The sequence below is a fragment of the Eurosta solidaginis genome, chromosome 5, assembly GCF_040869045.1.
Source record: "Eurosta solidaginis isolate ZX-2024a chromosome 5, ASM4086904v1, whole genome shotgun sequence".
NCBI classification, from domain to species: domain Eukaryota; kingdom Metazoa; phylum Arthropoda; class Insecta; order Diptera; family Tephritidae; genus Eurosta; species Eurosta solidaginis.
Genome location: NC_090323.1, coordinates 224557909 through 224580942, shown reverse-complemented (window position 1 = coordinate 224580942; position 23034 = coordinate 224557909). Strand labels below are relative to the sequence as shown.

At 34.7% G+C, this 23034-nt stretch overlaps 1 protein-coding gene across 2 annotated transcripts in view; it reads right to left on the bottom strand.

Annotated features, from left to right (window-relative positions):
* Positions 1–5308: 5308 nt before the first annotated feature.
* The window catches only part of iPLA2-VIA (calcium-independent phospholipase A2 VIA), a 62997-nt gene continuing 45271 nt past the window's right edge, over positions 5309–23034 (bottom strand). Inside the window, exons 9-14 of one of the 2 annotated variants that reach the window (XM_067788558.1) lie at positions 18743–19291; positions 18579–18666; positions 18002–18125; positions 16847–16970; positions 16679–16772; positions 5309–10139 (exon numbers count right to left, since the gene is read on the bottom strand). In XM_067788558.1, coding sequence (XP_067644659.1) covers positions 10001–10139; positions 16679–16772; positions 16847–16970; positions 18002–18125; positions 18579–18666; positions 18743–19291 — 1118 coding nt within the window. In that variant the 3' untranslated portion in view covers positions 5309–10000. Of the gene's footprint in view, positions 10140–11560; positions 11735–16678; positions 16773–16846; positions 16971–18001; positions 18126–18578; positions 18667–18742; positions 19292–23034 lie in introns of those variants that run through there. The other variant, XM_067788559.1, reaches the window with a different exon arrangement.

Genomic DNA, 23034 nt, shown 5'->3' with positions numbered 1-23034 from the left:
CAATTTGAGAAGACGTCAGCAGCGAACAACTGGAATGCCGAAGATAAAGTTGCAGCATTGTTCCTGGCTTTAAAAGGACCAGCTGCTGAGATCCCACAGACCATCCCAGAGTACGAACGTAACAGTTACGAAGCATTGATGGCTGCTGTAGAACGAAGATATGGAAGCGAACACAGGAAACAGATCTACCAAATAGAACTGCAAAACCGGTACCAAAAAGCTAACGAGACTTTGCAGGAGTTTGCTTCGGACATTGAAAGATTGGCTCATCTTGCAAATGCGGATGCACCCGTGGAATACAAGGAAAGAGTGAAGATTCAGAGCTTTATAAATGGCATACGGGACGTCGAAACGAAGCGAACCACATACGCGAACCCAAATCAAACATTTTCTGAAACGGTATCCCATGCATTGACTCAGGAAACAGCGTCACTTTTGAGTAAGCCCGCATACAAAGCTCATCGCGTGGAAGTGGAAAGGCCAGACTGGGTAGATACAATTTTGGAAGCATTAAAAGGAACGCAGCAGAAAAACGATGGTGCCGTCAAATGCTTTAAATGTGGGAAGCCAGGGCACATTGCACGTTATTGCAGTACCAATCCTAACAATTCCAGCAATGTGGGCGGCCGTAAACGCAGAGCTGAAGGAGACGAGCAAATCTCCAAATCCACTCAATCGTTAAACTAAAGCGAGTCAGCCGCAAGGGGCGACAGCTGGCTCCCTCAATTGAATGCCCCATAATCTCTATCTCGCAAATCGGAAGGTCAAACAATCTTACTGTAGGAGGACATGTGGATGGAAAGGAACGTTTACTGACTGTAGATACGGATGCATCTCATTCCATTATTCGAGCGGATTTAGTCAACAAGAAGATAAGACCATTGCATGGAGCAAGATTGCGTACAGCCACTGGAGAAGACACCACGGTCTTAGGAGAAGTAGTATGTGAAGTCGCAATTGGGAACGTCACGGGAGTATACAATTTTATAGTTGCGGAGATTGTTGATGAAATCATAATCGGAGTGGACTTCTTAATCGACCAAGGTATCAAGATCGATATGCAAAGAAAGATGATGCGATATAAGAACATGGATGTGCCACTTAATTTCGGCTACGAGAGAGGCTACAGCAGTAAACGAGTGATGGTGGAAGAGAATCTGCAAATACCACCAAAATCAGAAGCAGTCATCTGGGCAAAGATTGATGGAGATTGTGGGACAAACAAATTGTGGGTTGTCGAAGCAGCAAACAAATCAACACCGAATGTTCTTGTAGGAAAAACCCTGGCTATGACAAAACAAGATGGACGTATTCCGATAAGAGTACTCAATGAGTTCAATTCACCAATCAAACTTACCAAAGGAGCTATATTGGGAAGATGTCAAGAGGCTGATGTAATTATTAACTGTGAGCAGCTCCAGGAGCACGTCCCAACCAGCAACAATGATCTTTCAAATGACATCATGGCATGGACGGAGGAGATAGAGGAAGATTATCAGAGTAAAGCAAAACAACTGCTCCTAAACTACGCGAATATATTTGACCAGGATGGCTCCAAACCAGGCCGCACCAAAGTTGTGAAACATCAAATTGACAAGTTTTAAGTCAAATCGTGCAAGAAATGAGCGACAGCGGCGTCATCGAACCATCAGCTAGTCCATGGAGCTCAGCCGTGGTACTTGTGAAGAAGAAGGATGGAAAAATGAGGTTTTGCGTGGACTACCGCAAGTTGAACGACGTTACGAAAAAGGATATCTACCCATTGGGCAAGAACTTTGATGAACATCTTAAAAACTTAGAGGAAGTTTTCCAGAGAATAGCTGGCGCTGGTCTGAAACTAAGTCCCAAAAAGTGTTCGTTGTTTAAAAAGGAAGTAAATTATTTGGGTGTCACAAAGTAACGACAGAGGGAATCTGTATTGCGAATGAAAAAATAGAAGCTGTAAAAGATTGGCCAAGACCACAGAACTTGCATAAATTAAGAAGTTTCCTTGGGCTGTGGACATATTACCGCCGATTTGTACGAAACTTTTCCAGCGTAGCCCATAGCCTTCACGAGCTTACAAGAAAAATAAAGCTTTTCAGTGGAAAAGGAAGTGGCTTTCCAAACATTGAAAGAGCGGTTGTGCACTGCCCCAATGTTGGCATATCCGCTTCCAGGAGCAACGTTTATTCTAGATACCGATGCGATTGGATATGCTATATGAGGCGTTTTATCAAAACTAGGAACTATTGCGTTACACGGAGAGAGCTATTAGCATTGGTAGAGTGCATTAAACATTTTCATAAATACCTCTACTGATACATAATGGTCCAAGTGGAGGTCATCTGGGAATCACGAAAACGCTCGAGAAGATTAAACAGAGATTCTATTGGGTTGGTTGTCGGCAGTCGGTCACTGAGTGGATTGCCAATTGCGAGGTTTGCAGCAGATCCAAAGGGCCCAGAACACGAAGTCATGGCCAGATGAAGCAAAATAACTCAGGTGCACCGTTTGAAAGGATTGCTTTAGATGTCGCGGGTCCATTTCCTACTAGCAACAGCGGAAACAAATAGGTATTGGTGGTTATGGATTATTTTAGCAAATGGCCAGAGGTATACCCAATACCAAATCAAGAAACGGAAACAATTGCAGTCTTGGTTGTAAATAATTGGGTTGCAAGGTATGGTGTACCAATGGAATTACATTCTGACCAAGGCAGGAATTTTGAATCAGCTGTGTTCCAAGAAATGTGTAAAAACTGGGCATTCGAAAAACACGGACAACTGCATTGCATCCTCAGTCCGATGGTATGGTGGAACGATTCAATAGAACCTTGAAGGAGCACTTAAAGAAAGTAGTCGACAAGTACCATAAAGAGTGGGATACGCACATACAATTATTTTTGATGGCTCACCGATCGGCAGTGCATGAGACAACGGGCCAAACCCCCGCAAAAGTAATTTTTGGCAATGACCTTCGACTGCCAGCCGATTTGGAGTTTGGGATTAATGCCGATGCGGAGAGAAATGCCAAGAAATCCACTAGTGTCTTGGAAGAAGAGATGAGAGAAATACACGATCTTGTAAGACAACGAACAAAGATTATGAGTGACAAGATGAAAGCCAGATACGATAAAGCAATTAATTCGGAAGGTTTTCAGGAAGGCGATTTGGTGCTGTTATATAACCCACAACGGAAGAAAGGTTTGTTCCCGAAATTGCAGTGTAATTGGGAAGCCCATACAAAATTTTAAAGCGAATCAACGATGTAGTTTACCGCATACAAACCATCGGCAAACCACGAACCAAAATGAAAATGGTTAATTTGGAGAGGCTAGCAGAGTTTAGATCAGGAGATTTGTCTGATCGGGACGATCCGACTTAGGTGGAGGGCAGTGTCACGAATATTATAATCACTAAGTGATACCAGAGAATTTAAACATTTAAATTCTCTGGTATTAGGTTGGCTTGTAACATACTTTGTTCTACATGTCATCATTAATTAAACTCAACTTTTTTTATATGTACATATATTACATACTTTTACTTACCAATATTTGATTTCCTTAAATATAGATTTCAAAAACATTTCAAACACTAACCGCAAAATGAACTGGAATGAAAAATTTTAAATAGTATAAGGGATTGTTATGACAATTAGTGAAATCGAGAACTAAGTTATTTAGGTCGAGTATCTTCATGCGCCGAAATAATTAATTTCAAACATTTTTTAGTTATACACTATGAAAGTCTCACAATTTTATTACATTCCAAAAACTTTTAAATTCCACGAATGACAACTATCAGTTAGTTTAATTAAATGTCAACTTACTTCCCTAAGCACCATCTGTTGGTAAGTAGTTAAATGGTTAGATGTCGTTTTCAAATTGAACATATGCCTCTAGTGTTCAACGGTAGCTAATTACCATGGTGATATATCTTTTTGCTATGGTGAGAAATCTTTCTAATCGTAATCTGTGAGAAATTGCAATTCTTCACTTCATATTTGCCAAAAATATGCATTTAAATATATTTTGCTAGAATTTGCCACGGTGCCTTGATATTGCATTTCAATTTTATTAGCGTGTGTGAAATTAAGAAAATTAAGTCGAATCATGTGTAAGATTTTTTTATAAAGATTTTTAACTTCAATGTTCTCCTTTAAAGCTTTAATAGAATATGAGTAAGTATTGTATTATTTCGTCTAACTACCCCAACCCTAAATAGCAACCCTACTCAAAAATTTCCCTATTGCAATGCGGAGTGGTATACCTTTCGTTTGATACCCATATCGGCATATCTCATGCAATTTTTTTTGTAATTTCGAGCAGATGGCAACTCTATATGGTAACCCTACTCAAAAATGTCCCTATTATAATGCGGAGTGAAATACCTTTCGTTTGATACCCATATCGGCATATCTTATGCAATTTTTTTAAATTTCGAACAGGTGGCAACCCTAAATGGCAACCCTACTCAAAAATGTCCCTATTGTAATGCGGAGTGAAATACCTTTCGTTTGTAACCCATATCGGCATGTATCATGCAATTTTTTTTAATTTCGAATAGGTGGCAACCCTATATGGCAACCCTACTCAAAAATGTCCCTATTATAATGCAGAGTGAAATACCTTTCGTTTGATACCCATATCGGCATATCTTATGCAATTTTTTTAAATTTCGAATAGGTGGCAACCCTAAATGGCAACCCTACTCAAAAATGACCCTATTGTAATGCGGAGTGAAATACCTTTCGTTTGTAACCCATATCGGCATGTATCATGCAATTTTTTTTTATTTCGAATAGGTGGCAATCCTAAATGGCAACCCTACTCAAAAATGTCCCTATTCTAATGCGGAGTGAAATATCTTTAGTTTAATACCCATATCGGCATATCTCGTGCAATTTTTTTTTAATTTCGAATAGGTGGCAACCCTAAAGTGCTACCCCACATAAAAATGTCCCTATTGTAATGCGGAGTGAAATACCTTTCGTTTGATACCCATATCGGCATATCTCATGAAATTTTTTTAATTTCGAATAGGTGGCAACCCTAAATTGCTACCCTACTCAAAATGACCCTATTGTAATGCGGAGTGAAGTACCTTTCGTTTGATACCCATATCGGCATACCTCATGCAATTTTTTTTCTAATTTCGAATAGATGGCAACCTTGTGAAACATTCTGAGTGGCGACACCTAGGTAGAAAGTCTTAGAAGGCGATACATTATCTCTGTGCCAAATTTCATTTAAATCGGTTGAGCCGTTCCCAAGATCGTTCGGCTATACAAACATACAAATATACGAATATACAAGAATTGCTCGTTTGAAGTTTTATAAGATTTTATTTTCAGAAGTGGTAAATATTTACTATTAATAAACATACATGAATATTTTTTTGGATGGTATAATACAATACAAATATAAAATAATCATACTAAAAATAATTCAAACTAAATACTTATTAAATTTTTTCTTGTTCATTCCTAACGTTCGTCCATACATGTGTATATTTGTGTATAAACAGAATGTGTGCTTTCGTTTGATAAGCACAATTTGGAATTTATTTTTTATAATCACCAGTTTTTTGGTTTCTTTAAAAAATAATTATTATAAAGAGTTACACTGTAAACCACTCGAATAGGCATTTGAAAATTCATAAAATTAATGCGCAAGACTTTTTGCTATTAAAAATATAATTGGGCAATATTTTAAAATTTGAATTTTCTATGGTTTTCAATATAAAATTTGATTAAAGCATACGAGTACCACATATGGTGCATAGAAGACCCTGTGAATGCCGAAATATGTTTACAAGATAAATCACAAAATAAGTTCAACCTTAAAATAACTTTTTTATATATAATTCAGTTCTAAAACGACAAGTATCTGGCGCATCTAACTATCAAATAACCATTTTAAGTTTTCCGTAAACCTTTGTACCAAGTTTTAAATTTTTCATTTATTTAGAGCCGAGCCATAATCAATTTTTTCAACGCAAGCTTTTGCATGCCAGTAACATCGCCACAATCACGCAAGATGTTGGGTTTGTAAATATAAAAGAACTTCAGACTTAGCAATTGAAGTTTAGTTCGCCTTGTCCATTCACATACAAAATTTCGCAAAGCACTGTTATAAATATTTTTACTATACAAGAAAAATACTTGCTTACATATTTTGTGTCCAATTCATTTGTTAAATTGAAGATTTTAACTGTGAAAAATGTTAGAAAAGTACCAACGAGTGGGAAATATAATTTCACTTGCAAATTGTGAAAGCACCCTTAGCCAAAGCAAATGTCGCATTCTTCATCTTATGTTTAGCTTGCAACAACAGTTGGAAGTTGGCTACTTTTTCATGTCAGTGTCGCTCGATCGTTCTCCATAAAAATACTCATCTTGCATAAGATTGTGTTAAACGCACCTATGTTTATGAAAAACTGCTTATGTGACGGGGTTTTTAGTCATTTCCCGCAAATTTCGCCTTCTCGGTAGTTCCAAATCTGCTCATTAAGCGTTGTATGCAGCTTAAAAGTAAATGCTCCATACATAAGTATTTAGTATTTTCAATTTACATAGAAATAGAGCTGCACCTTTTCCAGTTTAAGTTCAGAAAATTACAATTCAAGTTCAAAATTTTCAATTTAAATTTCAGAAATTTCCAATTCAAGTTCAGAAAATTTCAATTTAAATTCAGAATATTGCATTTCAAGTTCAGAAAATTACAATTCAAGTTCAGCATTTTCAATTCAAGTTCAGAAAATTTGTCGGGTATTTTTTTTTTCATCCAATGGAAATAAATGTATGTAAGATTTTATCTATGTGTTAAGGAAGCATTGTACATCTTAACTCGTTTAAATCAATTTTGCGAGTTAGCGAAGAAAAAACTCTCGTTCATAAGAAGCAATTGCAATGCCACCCAGCTATATTCTTAGCGTCACAACCATTGATCTGCACTGAGTATGACAGCAGTGACGACGAAGATATGACCACTTAAACAATCAACGGAGCGTCCACACTCCCGCAAGTAACGTATAGGTACTGTCTGCATAGATCTTGGCGCCATATGTCAATATATCTCAACTTATCCGCCATCATCATCATTCATCATGAATTGGGAATCGGGATTTTTGCAGTTTCGTAACAAAGCATGCCAGCTTTCCCTGTTTCGCGGTAACTGACGGCAATTGGGAGCACCATGAGAGGTCAAGTCTTCCTCCACCTTCGCAACTCTGTGGAGGTCTCTCTCTTCCACTGCTTCCCAACTGCTGTTTCGACTGAAGTACCTTCTTGGCCGTAGCGTCATCATGCACTTGTTGGATAGAATTATCCTCCATTTGATTTCAAGGTTCGGGATGTACACACCTTGAAGAAAACTACAATTCAACCACCATTTTGGCAACATGGTCAACGAAGCATCAACACTTCCGCAAGAAACATTAAAGTATAAAATTAATTAATTAAAATAACCTTTGAAAATTAACACCCTACTTATAAATTTCTGAATTCGAACTGTAATTTGTAATGTTCTGAACTTGAATTGTAATTTTCTGAACTTTAAATGTAATTTTCTTAACTTGAATGTAGTTTTCTGAATTTAAATTGGAATTTCTGAACTTGAATTGCAATTTTCTGAACTTGAGTTGGAAAATCTGAACTTGAATTGTAAATTTCTGAACTTGAATTGTACATTTCTGAATTTAAATTGGAAATTCTGAACTTGAATTGTAATTTTCTGAACTTGAATTGCAATTTTCTGAACTTGAATTGTAAATTTCTGAACTTAAACTGGAAAAGGTGTAGAGGAGATGTTTTTATGTCTGAAGATACAATTTTTTGGTTCTATTTTGTACAACATGCAGTCTATAACATTCCATTTGCTTAACTAAACAGATAAATTACATATATTTATATGAGACATTTTGTATTGAAACAAACTTTGAGTTATTTCTTTTTAAAGCGGAGTCATTGGTGCCGTTTGTCGTATCGCTGTAGTCGTATCGCTAACGTAATCAGCTGTTTATCGTTACGACGGAAAACCAAAAACCAATTGGTTGGCTACGATACGGTGACGACCTTAGCGGCACCAATAATCGATTGCATTGATTCCCATAAGGTTGGTCGAATCAGCTGTTATAAAGTTACCGATACGGTTACCGATAAAGCTCCAATGTCTGCAGCTTTAACTAGTGATTATACTGCCGTCCATAGCAAAAGGCAGTAAGTAAACTTTACAGCAGTAAGTAAACTTTACTTCCTTTATTTCTGCAATTACAGTTTACTCATTGACTAAAGAAAAAATTATTAAAAATCTACAATGAAATATAAAAAAAGGTTTAAATGTTGATGTTTACTTGAAAAATCTTAAATTTACCAAATAAAAATTCAATTTTCTCCGATTTCACTTTTTATACATTACTGCCTTTTTTCTATGGACGGCAGTGTGGAAGTTTTGAAATTTCAACAGTTAATACTGTGTTAAAACAGAAAAATAAACTAAGGCTATTTCGATTTAAATTGAGTGGTGTTCATACAACTCAATTTAACTTACACAATAGTAATTTGATAGCTGGTTTGCTCATCTCTACAGCAACAACATACCTTTGTTCATACTGTCAAAATGTGCGTGTTGATATTAGGCGAATGGAATGGAATGAAAACATAAAAATTTGAAATTTTTGTGTGCTGTAAGAAAATGTGTTCAATGTTTTAGTTTCATTTTGAGTTTTCCATCTACTATTGACAATCCCCACTCCAGTGAAATGAAAAAAAATAAAATCAGCTGATGAGATGAGCCAACCATATAGTTGAGCCATGCGTAACTGACGTTTAAATCTACTAAATAAAAACACTTTACAAGGTTGCATTTGCACTTTGAAACAATTTATTACGCAATTGTTTTTTAAATTGGCAATTTATTATATGATAAATGGCGTAATAAATTGCCCAAATGGTATAAATTGCCAATTTGGTGTGTGTTTGTACATAGCATAAAAGCGAACACTCATTGGATACGGAGCTAATGATACCAGGATCCAATTCGCTACTTAAAATTAATTATAATAAGTTTAAGGAGAGGCGCTTGGGCGATTGGCTATAAATGTTTCAAGACAACTTTAAAGTGCAGCCTAAAAAATCGACACTCGTCTTAAGGGTGATTGTTGAATAAAAAGTTCTCGAGCTATGTATAATTTATTAGCACATACGTTTAAATATAAATTGGATAAATTTTAGGCTTCCAATTGAATGGCCGGCAAAAAAAAAAATATATTTTTATTTAGAGTGAATAAAAGAGCAACCGATAAACATAACCGTAAAAAGAAAATATAAAAAAAGTTCAGTGAAAATGGACACCAGCTATAGTTTTTATATATGTTTTCTCATTATTTCTGAACTTTTTTGTATATCCCTTTTTATGGATATGTTTTTAAGTTTCTCATATCGCTCATTTACTTCAATAGTGTCATAATTCAAAAAACACAATTTTCCAGGAGAGCCAATCAAATATTTCAACTGCTATGTGTTGCGTATATAAGCGCATATTTTCATTTTTATAGCACGTGGTAAATTTTTAAATGATCACAAAGATTTTTTTATACAACATAGATCATAATATTGGGTACGTTTATATGTTATTAACTCAAAAATCATGTTTTTTGAGTTATGACACTATTGAAGTAAATGAGCGATATGTTCATTTTTAATGCAAATCTCCCTTTTCACTATCGATCGTTCAATTGTCTATATTCATGTCTATATTCATGATCATATTCGATGCCAAAAATTTAGTTATTTGTGAATTCACACCGTAACAAGTGATATATGTTTAACCTACTTTTTGTGTGTTTTGAGATTGTTAATACATTTTAATAAAATGACTATTCATAAACATAAAAACCCAAAAGTTAAAACGTTCGATATTACAGTAGTTATAAAAATTTCCGGACGAATAGGGTTAGCACAATAAAGTATTCATTTGTATGAGATTATTTAGAGCGATCTAAACCACTCTTACAGGCTATTTTAAAAGATTTATCACTTCTATTATTTTATTACGATTTTTGTGCATATAAGCTTTGACATGCCATAACATATTTATTAACTTTTGATCATCCTTTTCATCCATGGCAATATCTTCGTATAGCTGTGGATTGAATCTGATAAGAAATACAAAAATATTTAATTAATACTGGTACTTCAACTAAAATTTGCATAATTACACTTAAGCATTTTACATCACTTTAAATCCCAAAAGGCTCAAAAGTATAGTTTTGGTGCTAAAATTGATATACTAAAATTTAAGGCCCGTAATCATAGTCGCTGACTAAAATACTCTTTAGTTAAAATCTTGCCTAAATTAAAAATGGGATTTAAAATTTTGGTCTGTCGTAGATATATTAAACACAGTTTTCAGCTAAAATAAGCATGGACAGGGTATCCGCATGAAAAAAGGTATTGATTGGCGCTATGAAGAAATTTTTTAGAAATTTTAAAAGTTCACACTGTTCCTTACAAACGTGGTTACTTGAATCCATGTATAAAAAATGATAATTTTTTACTTGACACAAACTCTTACAATAGCACAAAAATTGCCAAAAGGAGTACCTGAAAACGCGTTTTGATAATAATCCGGTGGCGGACAATTATCATTCAATTCTATTTAAAAGTTATTAGCAAACGTTTTGTAAAAAATCGCTGTTTTTTATCAGTCCTCAATTTAAAATTGAATGCACAATCTTTTAATTGAACATGAACATACTTATTTAAAGAAAATTTACTTAATTTCGTTCTTAAATAATTACTTAAATCTCGCAACATAAACGAATAGGTAGTTAAAGCGGATTTGGGCTCCTTAAAGCAAAGGAAGCAACAACTATCCACTCATACACTGGTATTCATGTTGAATAGTTTATATCGTTTGTAAGAATGTTGTGAAGAAAAGTTGTTTGCATTAAGACAGATGTGAGGGCCAAAGTGATGAAAACCTTGTTAGGTGGTTCTAACCGTTGAAGCAGTTTAATTTAATATACCCGAAACCGAATAGGGATATCTCTAACCTCGATACTAATAAGTATGCAGGACATTCAATGATAATCAGGATAAACCAAATTTAGGTTTGTCTTCGCAAAGTCAACATAAATAAAGGGAGTTTGGTATAGTTTTCCATAGGAAAGAAGTGACCTAGAATGTTGAGCCATTGTACATGGACCTGCAAAGTGTAAGTCCATTTTACATTAGAAAATCATTGAACTCAACTCGATCATGACATAGACGAAGAGGGTGATAAAGGAGCGAAGTAGTTCAGCAGCGCCCGTTCCAAGCAGTTCTTAAAAATTTTTTTGCTAATTCTTGTTGTATTCCGTGTTTTATTTCACGCTTTCTTTTAAGAGGAATTGGCAAATGTAAAGGGGAATAGAAGACACAAAAGTAAATGCCAGTAGAATTGAATTCAAGAATTCTGTAATGTAATTCAATAATGAGAAGTCAGAAATAAGAAATTGTTCTTTTATTAATAGATATTCACAAAAAACCGAGTAATTACCCACAAACGGCTACGAAACTGGTGAAAATTGTATCAGCGCAAAACGACTTTTTAGTTAATTTTTTCGTGTGTACACCAATATCACTAAAATTCCATCAACCACATGAAAGTCTTGAACTTTTTTTTTGCAAAAATATCTTGACAGAGTACGAGTATTACTTTGCGGCGGGTTATTGCTTCCGAAATTAAAACGCGTTATTTGACACCTCCCTGAAATTTTTTGACATGTATTAAAAATCGACGCCTGTGGTAAATAATTGAGTATTTATTTCTAAATTTAATCCCAAAATCAGTATAGGATGCTACTTTTTCCTCAAAAGGTACTAAAATATCAAAACTCACAAATATCTTTGAATGCGGAATAGTCTTAATTAAAGATTTCGCATATGTGGAGCCAAGTAACCATCGCACATTTTAAAATTGTGTAATTTTCGTCAGAAACATATTAATACGCATTCTAGCTATAATAAATTAGCTCCTGACGTATATTTGCTTGTCGAGGAAGCCTTTTTTCATTTCCATTTAAGTTCATCGCGTTTAAATAGCAAATTGTTTAATTTCTCGCAACTTTTGACAGCAGACCACCAACTTAAAACATAATTTAAAATACTTTTTTAGAGATAAAATAGTGTTTAAGTGGACTATATCAGACTTAAAATGATATTTAATTTAGAACCATGTTTAAACCAATAAAACTATTTTATTTCGACTATGATTATGGGCCTAATACTATTTTCACACAGACGGCTTATTGAATAATAAAGGCAATTTTCTACATTAAGACGCTTATTGAGCTCAATCTTCCCTACAAAATTCGAATCTATTATTATTTCATTAGTAGCTAATCGAATGCCTAATGAAGTCAAAAGCACAATGCAACTCTGTTGGCAGCGTTCCGCTTCCGTTTCCCCTTCTTAGTTTTTGGTGTGTTCAGTGCTTAAAAATGTCATTTGTCAAAGTAAATGTCATTGTCTGCATGGCGGAACGATACAAGGTGGCCGCATCGAACAGCTGATTATAACCTTTTTTATTTGATTTGATACATCAACTACCGGCGCAGTACGATTTTGACATTTGTCCATCGAATTTACAAGTACATGGAATTTTTTTTGTTTGTAGGTATGTCACGATGCTCACACCTTGTATCGTTCCGCCATGATTGTCTGTCTCATCCTTTCATTAGCAGGTGAAATGAGATCATTAAGTTTCTGTGTGAAAACAGTATTAGTCTTTAATAAACATATTAGCTGTGTTTTTTTTACTTGCATATACATATGCACTTAAACTTTATATGGACTGCTAAGTGCATAACTTTATCTACACTTATGAAATTGTTGCGCAAATATTTATTAATGATAAATTTCAATATGCATTTCACTAAGTGACAACTGAGATGTGTTTCTGTTGTTGCTATAGCAGTGCTTCGCCCCATCCAATAGGCGCGACCGATAACAAATTGTCATCAATATCCTCTAACGGGAGTCCAAGGAAACTTGCAGTTTTAACAGGGGTGGACCATAGTGAGAGGGGTGTTAAGAGACGTTGGTTCCACACTGAAGAGATGGTTGGTAAGATGTGCGGACACATTGCAAGCAGGACATACATTTTGTATGTCGGGGTTGATTCTGGATAGGTAAGAGTTTAACCTATTTTATCTCTACACTATTCTTCACTTTTATGACTGAAAAGTGTGTGTCCACTATTCATAGCAACGGATTCAGCAGCTATAGGTTATACATAATGACCAATAGAGGTGCGTGTCTGCGCTATTCGGTACAACCCGTTTTGTAGCCAATTATGCCCAACTCTAAATTGGCTTAACTCACAAAGGCTGTAACAGATTTTTTGAAACTAAGTTTTTCGGATATTTTGGTATGATACATATATTAAATTACACCCCACCCAGGAAACAATTTGAAAGTGTTAGAACCAATAAATAGTTTTAAACAGCAAGTTTTGCATATAGTGAATGCGAAAAAATTATGTTTTTTGCTTCTCCTGTAAAATTTTAAGTTTATTGGTCATGAACTGTGTGAATTAATCTAACGATATTTTCTCGGAAATTTGTTCTCGCGCCTTTTTTATTACCGCGGAAAATTTCCTCCAAATTTCTTCTTCTAGGGAGAACAATAATTGGGACATAGGATTTTCGAAATTTCGAGATCGGCTGTCAAATGACATTTGTTGCACATTTATATTGTTGCTAAATCAATTGAAAAGTTTAATTACTGTGGCAAATTTGTTTAAAATTGAGAAATAAAATATGAACAAAACACAGCATTGCATTTAATATCGTGATGGAGAAAAAAAATATTGAATTGATGCCACAGAAGCAGCAACCGGGGAGCATAAAATAAAGCTGCGCGATAATACAAATCTACTGGAGTTGCTTTTTACTTTCAGCAAAGCATTTTCTGGCGGTATTATGGTAGGATATTCATGTATTTTAACACAAATTTGTACAAATTAGCGTTTTTTGTTAAAGAAACAATTAACCGAACAAAAATTCCTCAAAATAATTAAAAATTAGAAAAAACTCGCAATGATTTTTTTTTAATTCAACTGATTTGGTTCAATACGCAATAAAACAGTTATTTTGTCGTTTGCTTAACCCAGATATGCTTATCAGAAGCACGTATTGCTGGCTCGTAACGGCACAAAAAATGCTGCTGGTAACCATAGCAACGGGTGGTTATCATAGCAATCGGCGCGATCGACGGTAGTCGTGCTCACACGTACTTGTTGTCGGCTTCTCGTTGATGAAAATCTAAATTTTTAGATTTTTTCGCTTGACAGCTGGTCTATTTGATCGTGGCCAACGTGATTGACAAGCATTAGTGTGTAAATTTTGTGAGCACATGAAATGAGCAAGTTCGCGGAAGAAAAAGATTTTACGTTGCGGTTTTTTCGGTGGAAAAAAAATGCCAAAACTCAGGTAACTTTCTTAGGGGCTTAAGATTAGCATCTTATTATATTAAAATTGAATAAGCTACAAAACTGTATACTCGAAAAAATTCTAAGAAAAAAGTTCAAACATTTTTATGAAAATTCGCAAAATTTACAAGCAATAAAAAATCGTCATCCGATGACAATGTCATGTTTACGTCCACACGCTACGAATTTTCAATACAAATGGCGCTTGATGCTTTCTGCTTGTGTGGTGGCCGGGCAAGCGACAATCACCCGATACGCACACAACCACCGCTATGGTTACCAGCAGCATTTTTTGTGCCGTTGCCAGCCAGCATAACTATTTGCAAAATGCTTGGCAGTTATATTTGGCAAAAATTACAATAAAAAGACATTGTTCTTATGGATTTATGAAAATCTTTTGGAAAAAATGGATTTCATAGCCGCCCATATGTTAGATTTCTTTGGTCTCTTTACTCTCTTTTGTGAATAGCTGTAAAAGGGGCAGAAAATCATTTGATGCTTTGAAAACGGTGCCGCCCTGAAAGTCCTCTTAGGACTTTCCTTTTTTTTATCGAAATCTAGTTGTTCTCTCCTCCTTGGCCAGAGTTGTTAAGGAATACAATCACCGTGGAATGCAATCCATACATTCCCATTCACGAAATAACACTTTGTTATTCCGGACTAATATTCCTTTTTGCAATCCTCACGTGGAATAAAAAAAATTGAGAGCATTCCTCTTTTGTAATAACAAAATTTCAAATTATTCCTTAAGTGAATAATAATACTGAAAATCATTCCTCTAGTAAAAAATTGCCTTAAAATCGGGTTTTTAACATTCTGTCATGTAAAATGGCCATACTTTGACTTTTGCAAACAATAGTATAAATGATTGATGCTACAAGCAACAGTTTTTTATAGAATTAAACCTAGTTTTACTCTGCCAATTTGGACGTTTAAACTAAGATTAACACTTAAGTACTTTGAAAACGGCAATGACGGTAAGATTTAACTGCTTATTTCCCATTTTGACTATATTATTTTTCTTTACATTTTGTTGTTTCGTTATTGAAAGAAGCTTTACATAGTAAAAAAATCTCACAAAAATTTGACAAGGTGAACTAGAGCGCAAAGATTTTTTAAGTTTTCGAAACATTCCTTCGTGAATCGTGAACGTGTGACGTTGGGATGGGCAGAGCGTCCTTGGACCTGTCTTAAGGATAGCTTCCGTCCTCCCAACATGAAGTCACAAATGTTTTTGAAATATATATTACTGATTAAAAAACCGAATTATCGCGGACTTTCTGACTGGCGTGGTGCCAATTAAAAACCTAATTGCTTTTGACTTTGTGCCTGCCGTGTAGCCAATAAAGAACCAAAGAATTAACTTTTTTTATGAGAAATAACGGAGTTTGAGTATCATTGAACGGAGCTACTGTGAATAACGAAACTTTTGTGTATAACGGAGGAATATTGAGATTTAAGAACTGGCGTGGTGCAAATTAAAAACCATACTGTTTTGTGGTTATATACATAACGGAATATAACGGGATAGTGAAAAAACGTGGCAACAAGCAACATATTGATACAACACATAATTAGATAAAAGAAAATTCTCGAAATGAGATTTAAAAATTGGCGTGGTGCCTATTAAAAACCAATATCATTTCATATACATTTTGATATGGCATTATCGTTTAGTCGAAAGCAATCACCCCCAACGTATGTTGCGTAAATCCAAAAAAAAAACTTTTCTTAACCTTAAAATTGCAACAGATCTACTGATCATGTAGTTAAGTTCGAGGAAATTTTTGTCGCGTTGCGATTATAAGTTGCATCAAATTATAACTGTCTTGCAGTTGACAGTATTTTTAAAAAACTATGCTTAAATGTACCCATTAGCATAAAAAATCATAAATTAACATTGTTAAGCAATTAATTAATGAATTAAATGTTATTTCAGCATTGAACAAGATAAGAATGGGAAAAAGGCTTTGAAGAGATTTACAAGGTATAATCGAAACTTTCGCCTTGTCTGTCCTGATGTCACGTTGTTTACATTTTTCCCAAATTATTAAATATCACTGTTTATCTGAATAGTGATGAGTGATTGAACGATGAAACCGACTTAAGAGCTCTTATTTTAACATTTTACTTTGTATGTACAAACGAAACTTTTGAGCCTTTTTTCAAAAAATAACAACACTATATATGCTACAATTTGGATGTGTATATGTATATTACCTGAAATATGGTACACCAATGTTGCTGCACCAAGCGCGTGCACGATCAACAACGCGTCCATTGGAGGCTGTAGCTTGATCAACAAGCAAATTACCTAAATGATTTAAGAATGGAGAAGTTTAATAGTCTGTTGTTTATATATGGAGCAGGAATGTGTTTTGCACTAACCGAGTGTTGAAATACCATAAGCTAATTTGGCAGTATCCCATATGCTTTCGGGTCGGAATACATCAATGTCTTTGAGTGCAGTAACTGGGATCAGACCAGTTCCCAATGACACCACAATTGATACCTGTAAAAAGAACAATAATTAACATATCCTCCCAAGTTTCTTTTAAAAATCTGCACAATTTATGAAATAATTTCCTACAACACTGAAACATAACACTTATTTCAGTTGTAAAATACTATTAAGACCTTATATGGGAAGCATAGCGAGGAAAGAAAACCGCACTACTGCCTACGCTGGCTACTCTGGAAATATGCCTTTAAAATTTTTTATTTTTTTGAAGAGATGAATCTCAGTATTAATGAGTACTGTTACAGGTTTTATATTAATTCCTTGAGCCGATAACAATAGCTTTTTCATAAAATAGATAGTCTTGAAATTTAATTTTTTCGCAAGGGCGGGACTAGCCAATCCAAGCATTGAGACAAACTTCAAGACAAAAATAATGCAGAGCACTTTCAAAATCCGAAACGAGGAGAACAAAAACACTGGCTGAACTATAAAAAATTCGCGTTATCAGGTGAACGCGTAGGGTTGCAGAGCAATGGTTAGAGGCCTGTAAAATGACTGTGTGCATACTATTGTAACGAATATTAGCAGCACTAAGGGATACCATCATCTCTAAGCCGATGCTAAGCAGTGACTTGTATGCACATCAATAATTCAATCATTATGTCTACACATATGTATGTACGTACACGCAGCGGAGAAGCAACGCACATATGCAGATATCTTATCTAAGATGCTGCCAAAAGTATGTAATTATAATTGTGGAAGTGTCACAAATACAAGTGCATATGAGAGCTATACATGTGCATCTGTAGTTATAATTATATAGCAGTAACTAAGTAAATTCTGGAAGAGCTTAGAAGGATGCAAACGAGAAATCACAAAGTATAAAAAGCCGCAACAGTAGAGGCACGACAATCAGTTTCATTTAAGCAAGCTATTGGTTGTGAAGTATCAGTGTTAGAAGGTTGCAAATAAGAGGAATTGCAGTAAATTCGTTACACTATTTAAGTTCTCTACATTTCTAGGTACTTTTGGTTTTCTTCTAAATTTTAACAAATTAATTATGAACATTTTTAATTTACCGGTACTGCTTCTTTTTCGCGATCAACACTACGCAAGGCCATATTGTATTCATGTATTTCTGTCAGAGCGTCCAAAGTTGGATTGTTGGCGATCAGTCCACCATCGAGAAAACGGCCGAAAGCACTACAACAATTTAAGGAGAAAAAATGTATAATTACGCTTAAAGATTTACTCTATAATTATGTATGCGAAAGTAAGAAGAAACATAAAAGAATGAGCCTTTGAGTTAAGCTGGCTCGAGGTCAGGTGTAATTATATATTTCGATTATCGATTTTTACAAGAACTTCTTGTTTTTTAATTATGCATGTCCTTGAGCCAGCTTAACTCAAAGATGAACCAATAAAGGTCACCAAAACAACTTAACAAAAGAATGAAGCAAAATTAGCTGTTTAATCTGATAAGAAATTTGGTTCAACTCACGAACTAGTGATACGATAAATATCATGGTTAGCATTCGAAAATAGAACATAAACATTAATATTCTAGACTTTAAAAAATATACATTTAATTGAGTGAAATATTACTGGTTTATTTCATTAAATGCAATATTGATGCAAAAGCGAAAATCTACGAACCGGAAATACGATGGTGCAGCACCAGTAGCTCGAGCTGCACGCCAAACAAGTTGCTCTTCCGGTGGAGGCGGTGGCACACGACGATTATCTAATATAATAATTAAACAAAGAATATAGATATGTATAATTTAAAATAACAAATTTTCAACATGAATGCCACTTACTTATAGGTGTTACAATTCCAAGAATATCACTGGCATTATGATAATTTCTAAAAAGGTGCAAATCTACCGGCTTTCTATCAGCCATAACAGCAGTTATCATAACTTTCGGATGTTTAATGTCGGTCATTACTGTATATTCGCCTAAATTATATTTTAAAATATTTTCGAATAATTCGCTTGGATATGGACGTGAACCGACAAAACATTGTTCTTTCATGTTTAAATATAGACCCATTATTTGACGCAATGTTTTACCACAACCGAGTCCAAGTGCCAAAACGCCACCGGTGCTAGTACCAGCAAACCAATCAAACATGTGTACAATTGGTGTTTGAGCTAATTTTTCTATTTCGAGTAGCATTTGTACGAGCACTAGACCACGGATACCGCCACCATCTAAGCACAACAAACGACCACGTCCATATGGTTTTTCGCCTTTATTACTAGAGTCGCTCCCAACAGAAGCTGGTGTTTTTGGAGTTGCTGTACCTGTTCCAGCTCCTGCATCTCCACTGCCACCATCTCCTTCCAAACTGTTACTTGTCGAGACTAAAGCATTTTTAATAATTTAATTGATATGTTTTAGATCAGTGATGAGCACACATATACATATATTCACAAAATGCGATTGTGGAAAAAGCTTCGCTATACATGAAAAACTTTAGCGTCCTTAATAACAGCAAGTTTTAGGTTTTAAAACTACGATTTAAGTTATGGAGGAACACAATAGACCGGGTCGCAAAAAAAAAAAAGTTGTTGAAGTCCGCCCCTAAATTTGAAGCTTATGTTGAGAGGGTTTCGGAAAAATACAAAGAAATATTGTTTTGTACCTTCGCAATATAGCCGAAATTGTTGTTTTGGATAACATACTAGATGGCGGTGCCTCACCTAATTTTGGGCCAAAATTTTCGAGTGTGGTATCAAAAGACGCGTTTTCGTGTTAATAATCCGGAAGCGGAAATTAAGATTTTTATTTCCGTCAAGAGATATTAGCAAAAAACAGTTACAAATTATAATGAATTTAGGTAACCCTTTTTATTATTAATTATCGGTGAGGGTATGAAAATTCGCGTTTAATCCTCCGCTTTAAGAATGTGAAAGCGAAATTTCTCACTTTTGTTTCTATCAAAAGATGTTACAAAAAATCTAAGCGAAATTTTTTTTTGGTTGTTAAACCTTGCATGGTTTTTTTTGTGCACACACAGCAATGCAGAAAGGTGTTCTGGGCTAAATAATGTAGAAAACGTAGCTGGTGTTGAATTTTATAATCCAGATTTTCTGTTTTTTTTTGCATTAAATATATACAATTTGTTGAAAAAAGCGCCGCAGTCGAAAATTTGCAATAAAAAATTTCTTTTTTTAAATTTTCTTTTTTTTAAAAACACACAATTTTTAATTTTTTTAAATATACATTAATTTATTGAAAAAAGCGCCTCCTCTTCTGTTATCATCTCTTCTCTTCCCTTGTATTCTCTTCCATACCCTTCTCTCCTCTCCTTTTCTCTTCCCTTCTCTTATCTTCTCTTCTCTTCTTTTCTCTTCTCTTCTATTCTCTTATCTCTTCTGTTTTATTTTCTTCTCTCCTCTTCTCTTCTTTTCTCTTCTCTTCTCTTCTCTTCTCTTCTCTTCTCGTCTCTTCTCTTCTATTCTCTTCTCTTCTCTCTGTCTATTCTCTTTATAGAAAAACGTGCCTGTAACGGCATTTTTTTAAATTACAATGCATTCCCTTCTCTTCTCTTCTTTCTGTCTATTCTCTTTATAGAAAAACGTGCCTGTAACGGCATTTTTTAAATTACACTGCCTGTTTTCTTTTTTCTCAGATTGTTTGTTCTGCGACAAACCCAAAGTTTTTTTGTTTTACCAGACGAAAGTATTTTCAAATTTATGACATGTTTGCTGTTGAACCATTTCCGTAAGTCAATTCGTCTGGTAAAACAAAAAGTATACTTTAAGGGGGGTAAACCCTATTAAGTGACCTTATCCGTGAAAACGACTTCATAGCTCGAAGGACATTGACAGCAAATATGCAGATTTCCAAGACCAAAATAATGACGTATTAGTTTAAAAAATGGCATGTCATATAAGCGAGTTACAAATGTTTTTCCAACAAATACGATACAAATACAATGAAGAAACCTGCCTCATAATAAAGCAACACAACAAAAATACCAAAGGGCTCGCAAAGCAACAGCAAAGACTCAAATTCCTCCTAAACTACAACAACTATGGAATTACGCCGACTCACTTAAAAGGTAAAAGAAATAAATTAATACAGGGATTCATATTGGAAAAAACTAAGAAAGAAGCACAGAAAATTTAAACGGAGTTTCTATCAAGGATTTTAAACGTGGAAATAAAAGAAACAAACATAAGAATAAAAATGTTACTCAAAACTATTGGCCACATCTGCGACGACCTACGGAAGAGACTTGATAAAAAAGACTTCCGCCTAATTACAGAAAACCACAAACAACATTTAAGAGACTTTAAAAATATTACAGACAAGCAAGTTAACTCTAAAATTCAAACACATATAGAGAGAAACTTTGAGAAATTTGGATTACTTTCGAACGAGGATTGGTTCATCAACCAAACGGGCATTAATATACCAAAAGAGTGCCGCTGGCTATTATCACTGGGGAACAAGTTTGTGTTACCAGTATCAAAGAAATCTTTCTCGCCAATACATTTGATTGCCGATATGGAACAAGGCGTACAAATGATCGAGGATGAAAAGGAAAAGGACACGATTAGGTGCAATATTGCGAGTAGAATAAGCAGTTACAAAAAACAAAATAAAATGCGGACCTAAAGAGAAATTAATTTTGAAAGTTTTTGAAGAAACAAAAAAGATAGTTAACAAGCACAAACAATCAATAATTATCACAAATGCAGATAAAGGTAACAAAACGGTAATAATAATGTACACAACCGAATACAATAATAAAATGAAAGACCTTTTAAGTGACAAACAAACATATAAGACTATGAGAAGTGACCCGACGCAACAATTGTTAAGAAAGAATAATGCACTCGTAAACGAAATGTACACACAAAAAAGTATTGACGCAAAGCTAAAGCACCAACTGACATGCCATGCAGCTACAGCACCAAGACTATACGAACTCCCTAAAATACACAAACAAAATACCCCACTAAGACCCATTACATAATCACTGAATGTTCCATGTTACCAATTGGCAAAATTTATAGGAAAAATATTAAAAAGCATCGTCTCGGAGGCATACAACATCAAAAATTCATTACAATTAAAGGAGAACCTCGAGCACATCTCAATAGAAGAGGATGAAATATTAGCATCTTTTGATGTGGTATCACTTTTTACCAACATACCCATACATCTAGCGATCCGAAATATAATGCAACAATGGGCAATTCTACAAAACCAAACATCAATTCCATAGAAAAAATTTCAAGCTGCTCTTGAGTTTTGTCTGCGTGATAATAATTACATAGTTTTTGATGGAGTCACTTACCAACAAATATATGGAATGTCCATGGGAAATCCCCTATCCCCGACGGTAGTGGACATCGTTCTAGACAAAATACTGGACGACAGTATCGCAGAACTTAAGTCGAAAAACATACACATAAAACACATAAATAAATATATAGACGACGTATTTGCCATAATTAAAAAATCGGACGTGGAGGTTATTCTCAAGACACTTAATGCTCAGCACACAAAAATCAAATTGACTATGGAAGAGGAACAAAACAGGAGCCTAGCCTATCTAGATATGGTAATATACCGGCTCAACAACGTGATTACAACGAACTGCTACTCGAAAGCTGTGCCATCATCCAGGATGATCAACTTTCATTCAAATCATCCTTGGTCATAGAAAAGAAATACTGCCAAAAACTTTATCGACAAAATTTATAAACTCAGCGACCAGGAATTCAGACAATAAAACAACATGAAAATTAGAAGTATTCTATACAAAAACGGATACCCTAACGCACTTATAGAAAAATGGATTACAACAAATATTGATAGAAATGAAAGAAGCAGTAATAATGCAACAACAAACATACAACCCAAAAGATTTACTGGCATATCATACCTACCAGGTTTAACAGATAACAAAACATTAAGCACATACATACCCAACAACAAAATAAACTTTGCCTCTCGACCACATCACACACTCAGATCAGTATTTACAAAAATCAAAGACAAAATAAAGAAAGACCAACAACACAACGTAATATATCAAATTAACTGCAATGGTAAAGACGAAGAACACTGCAATAAAGTAAACATTGGC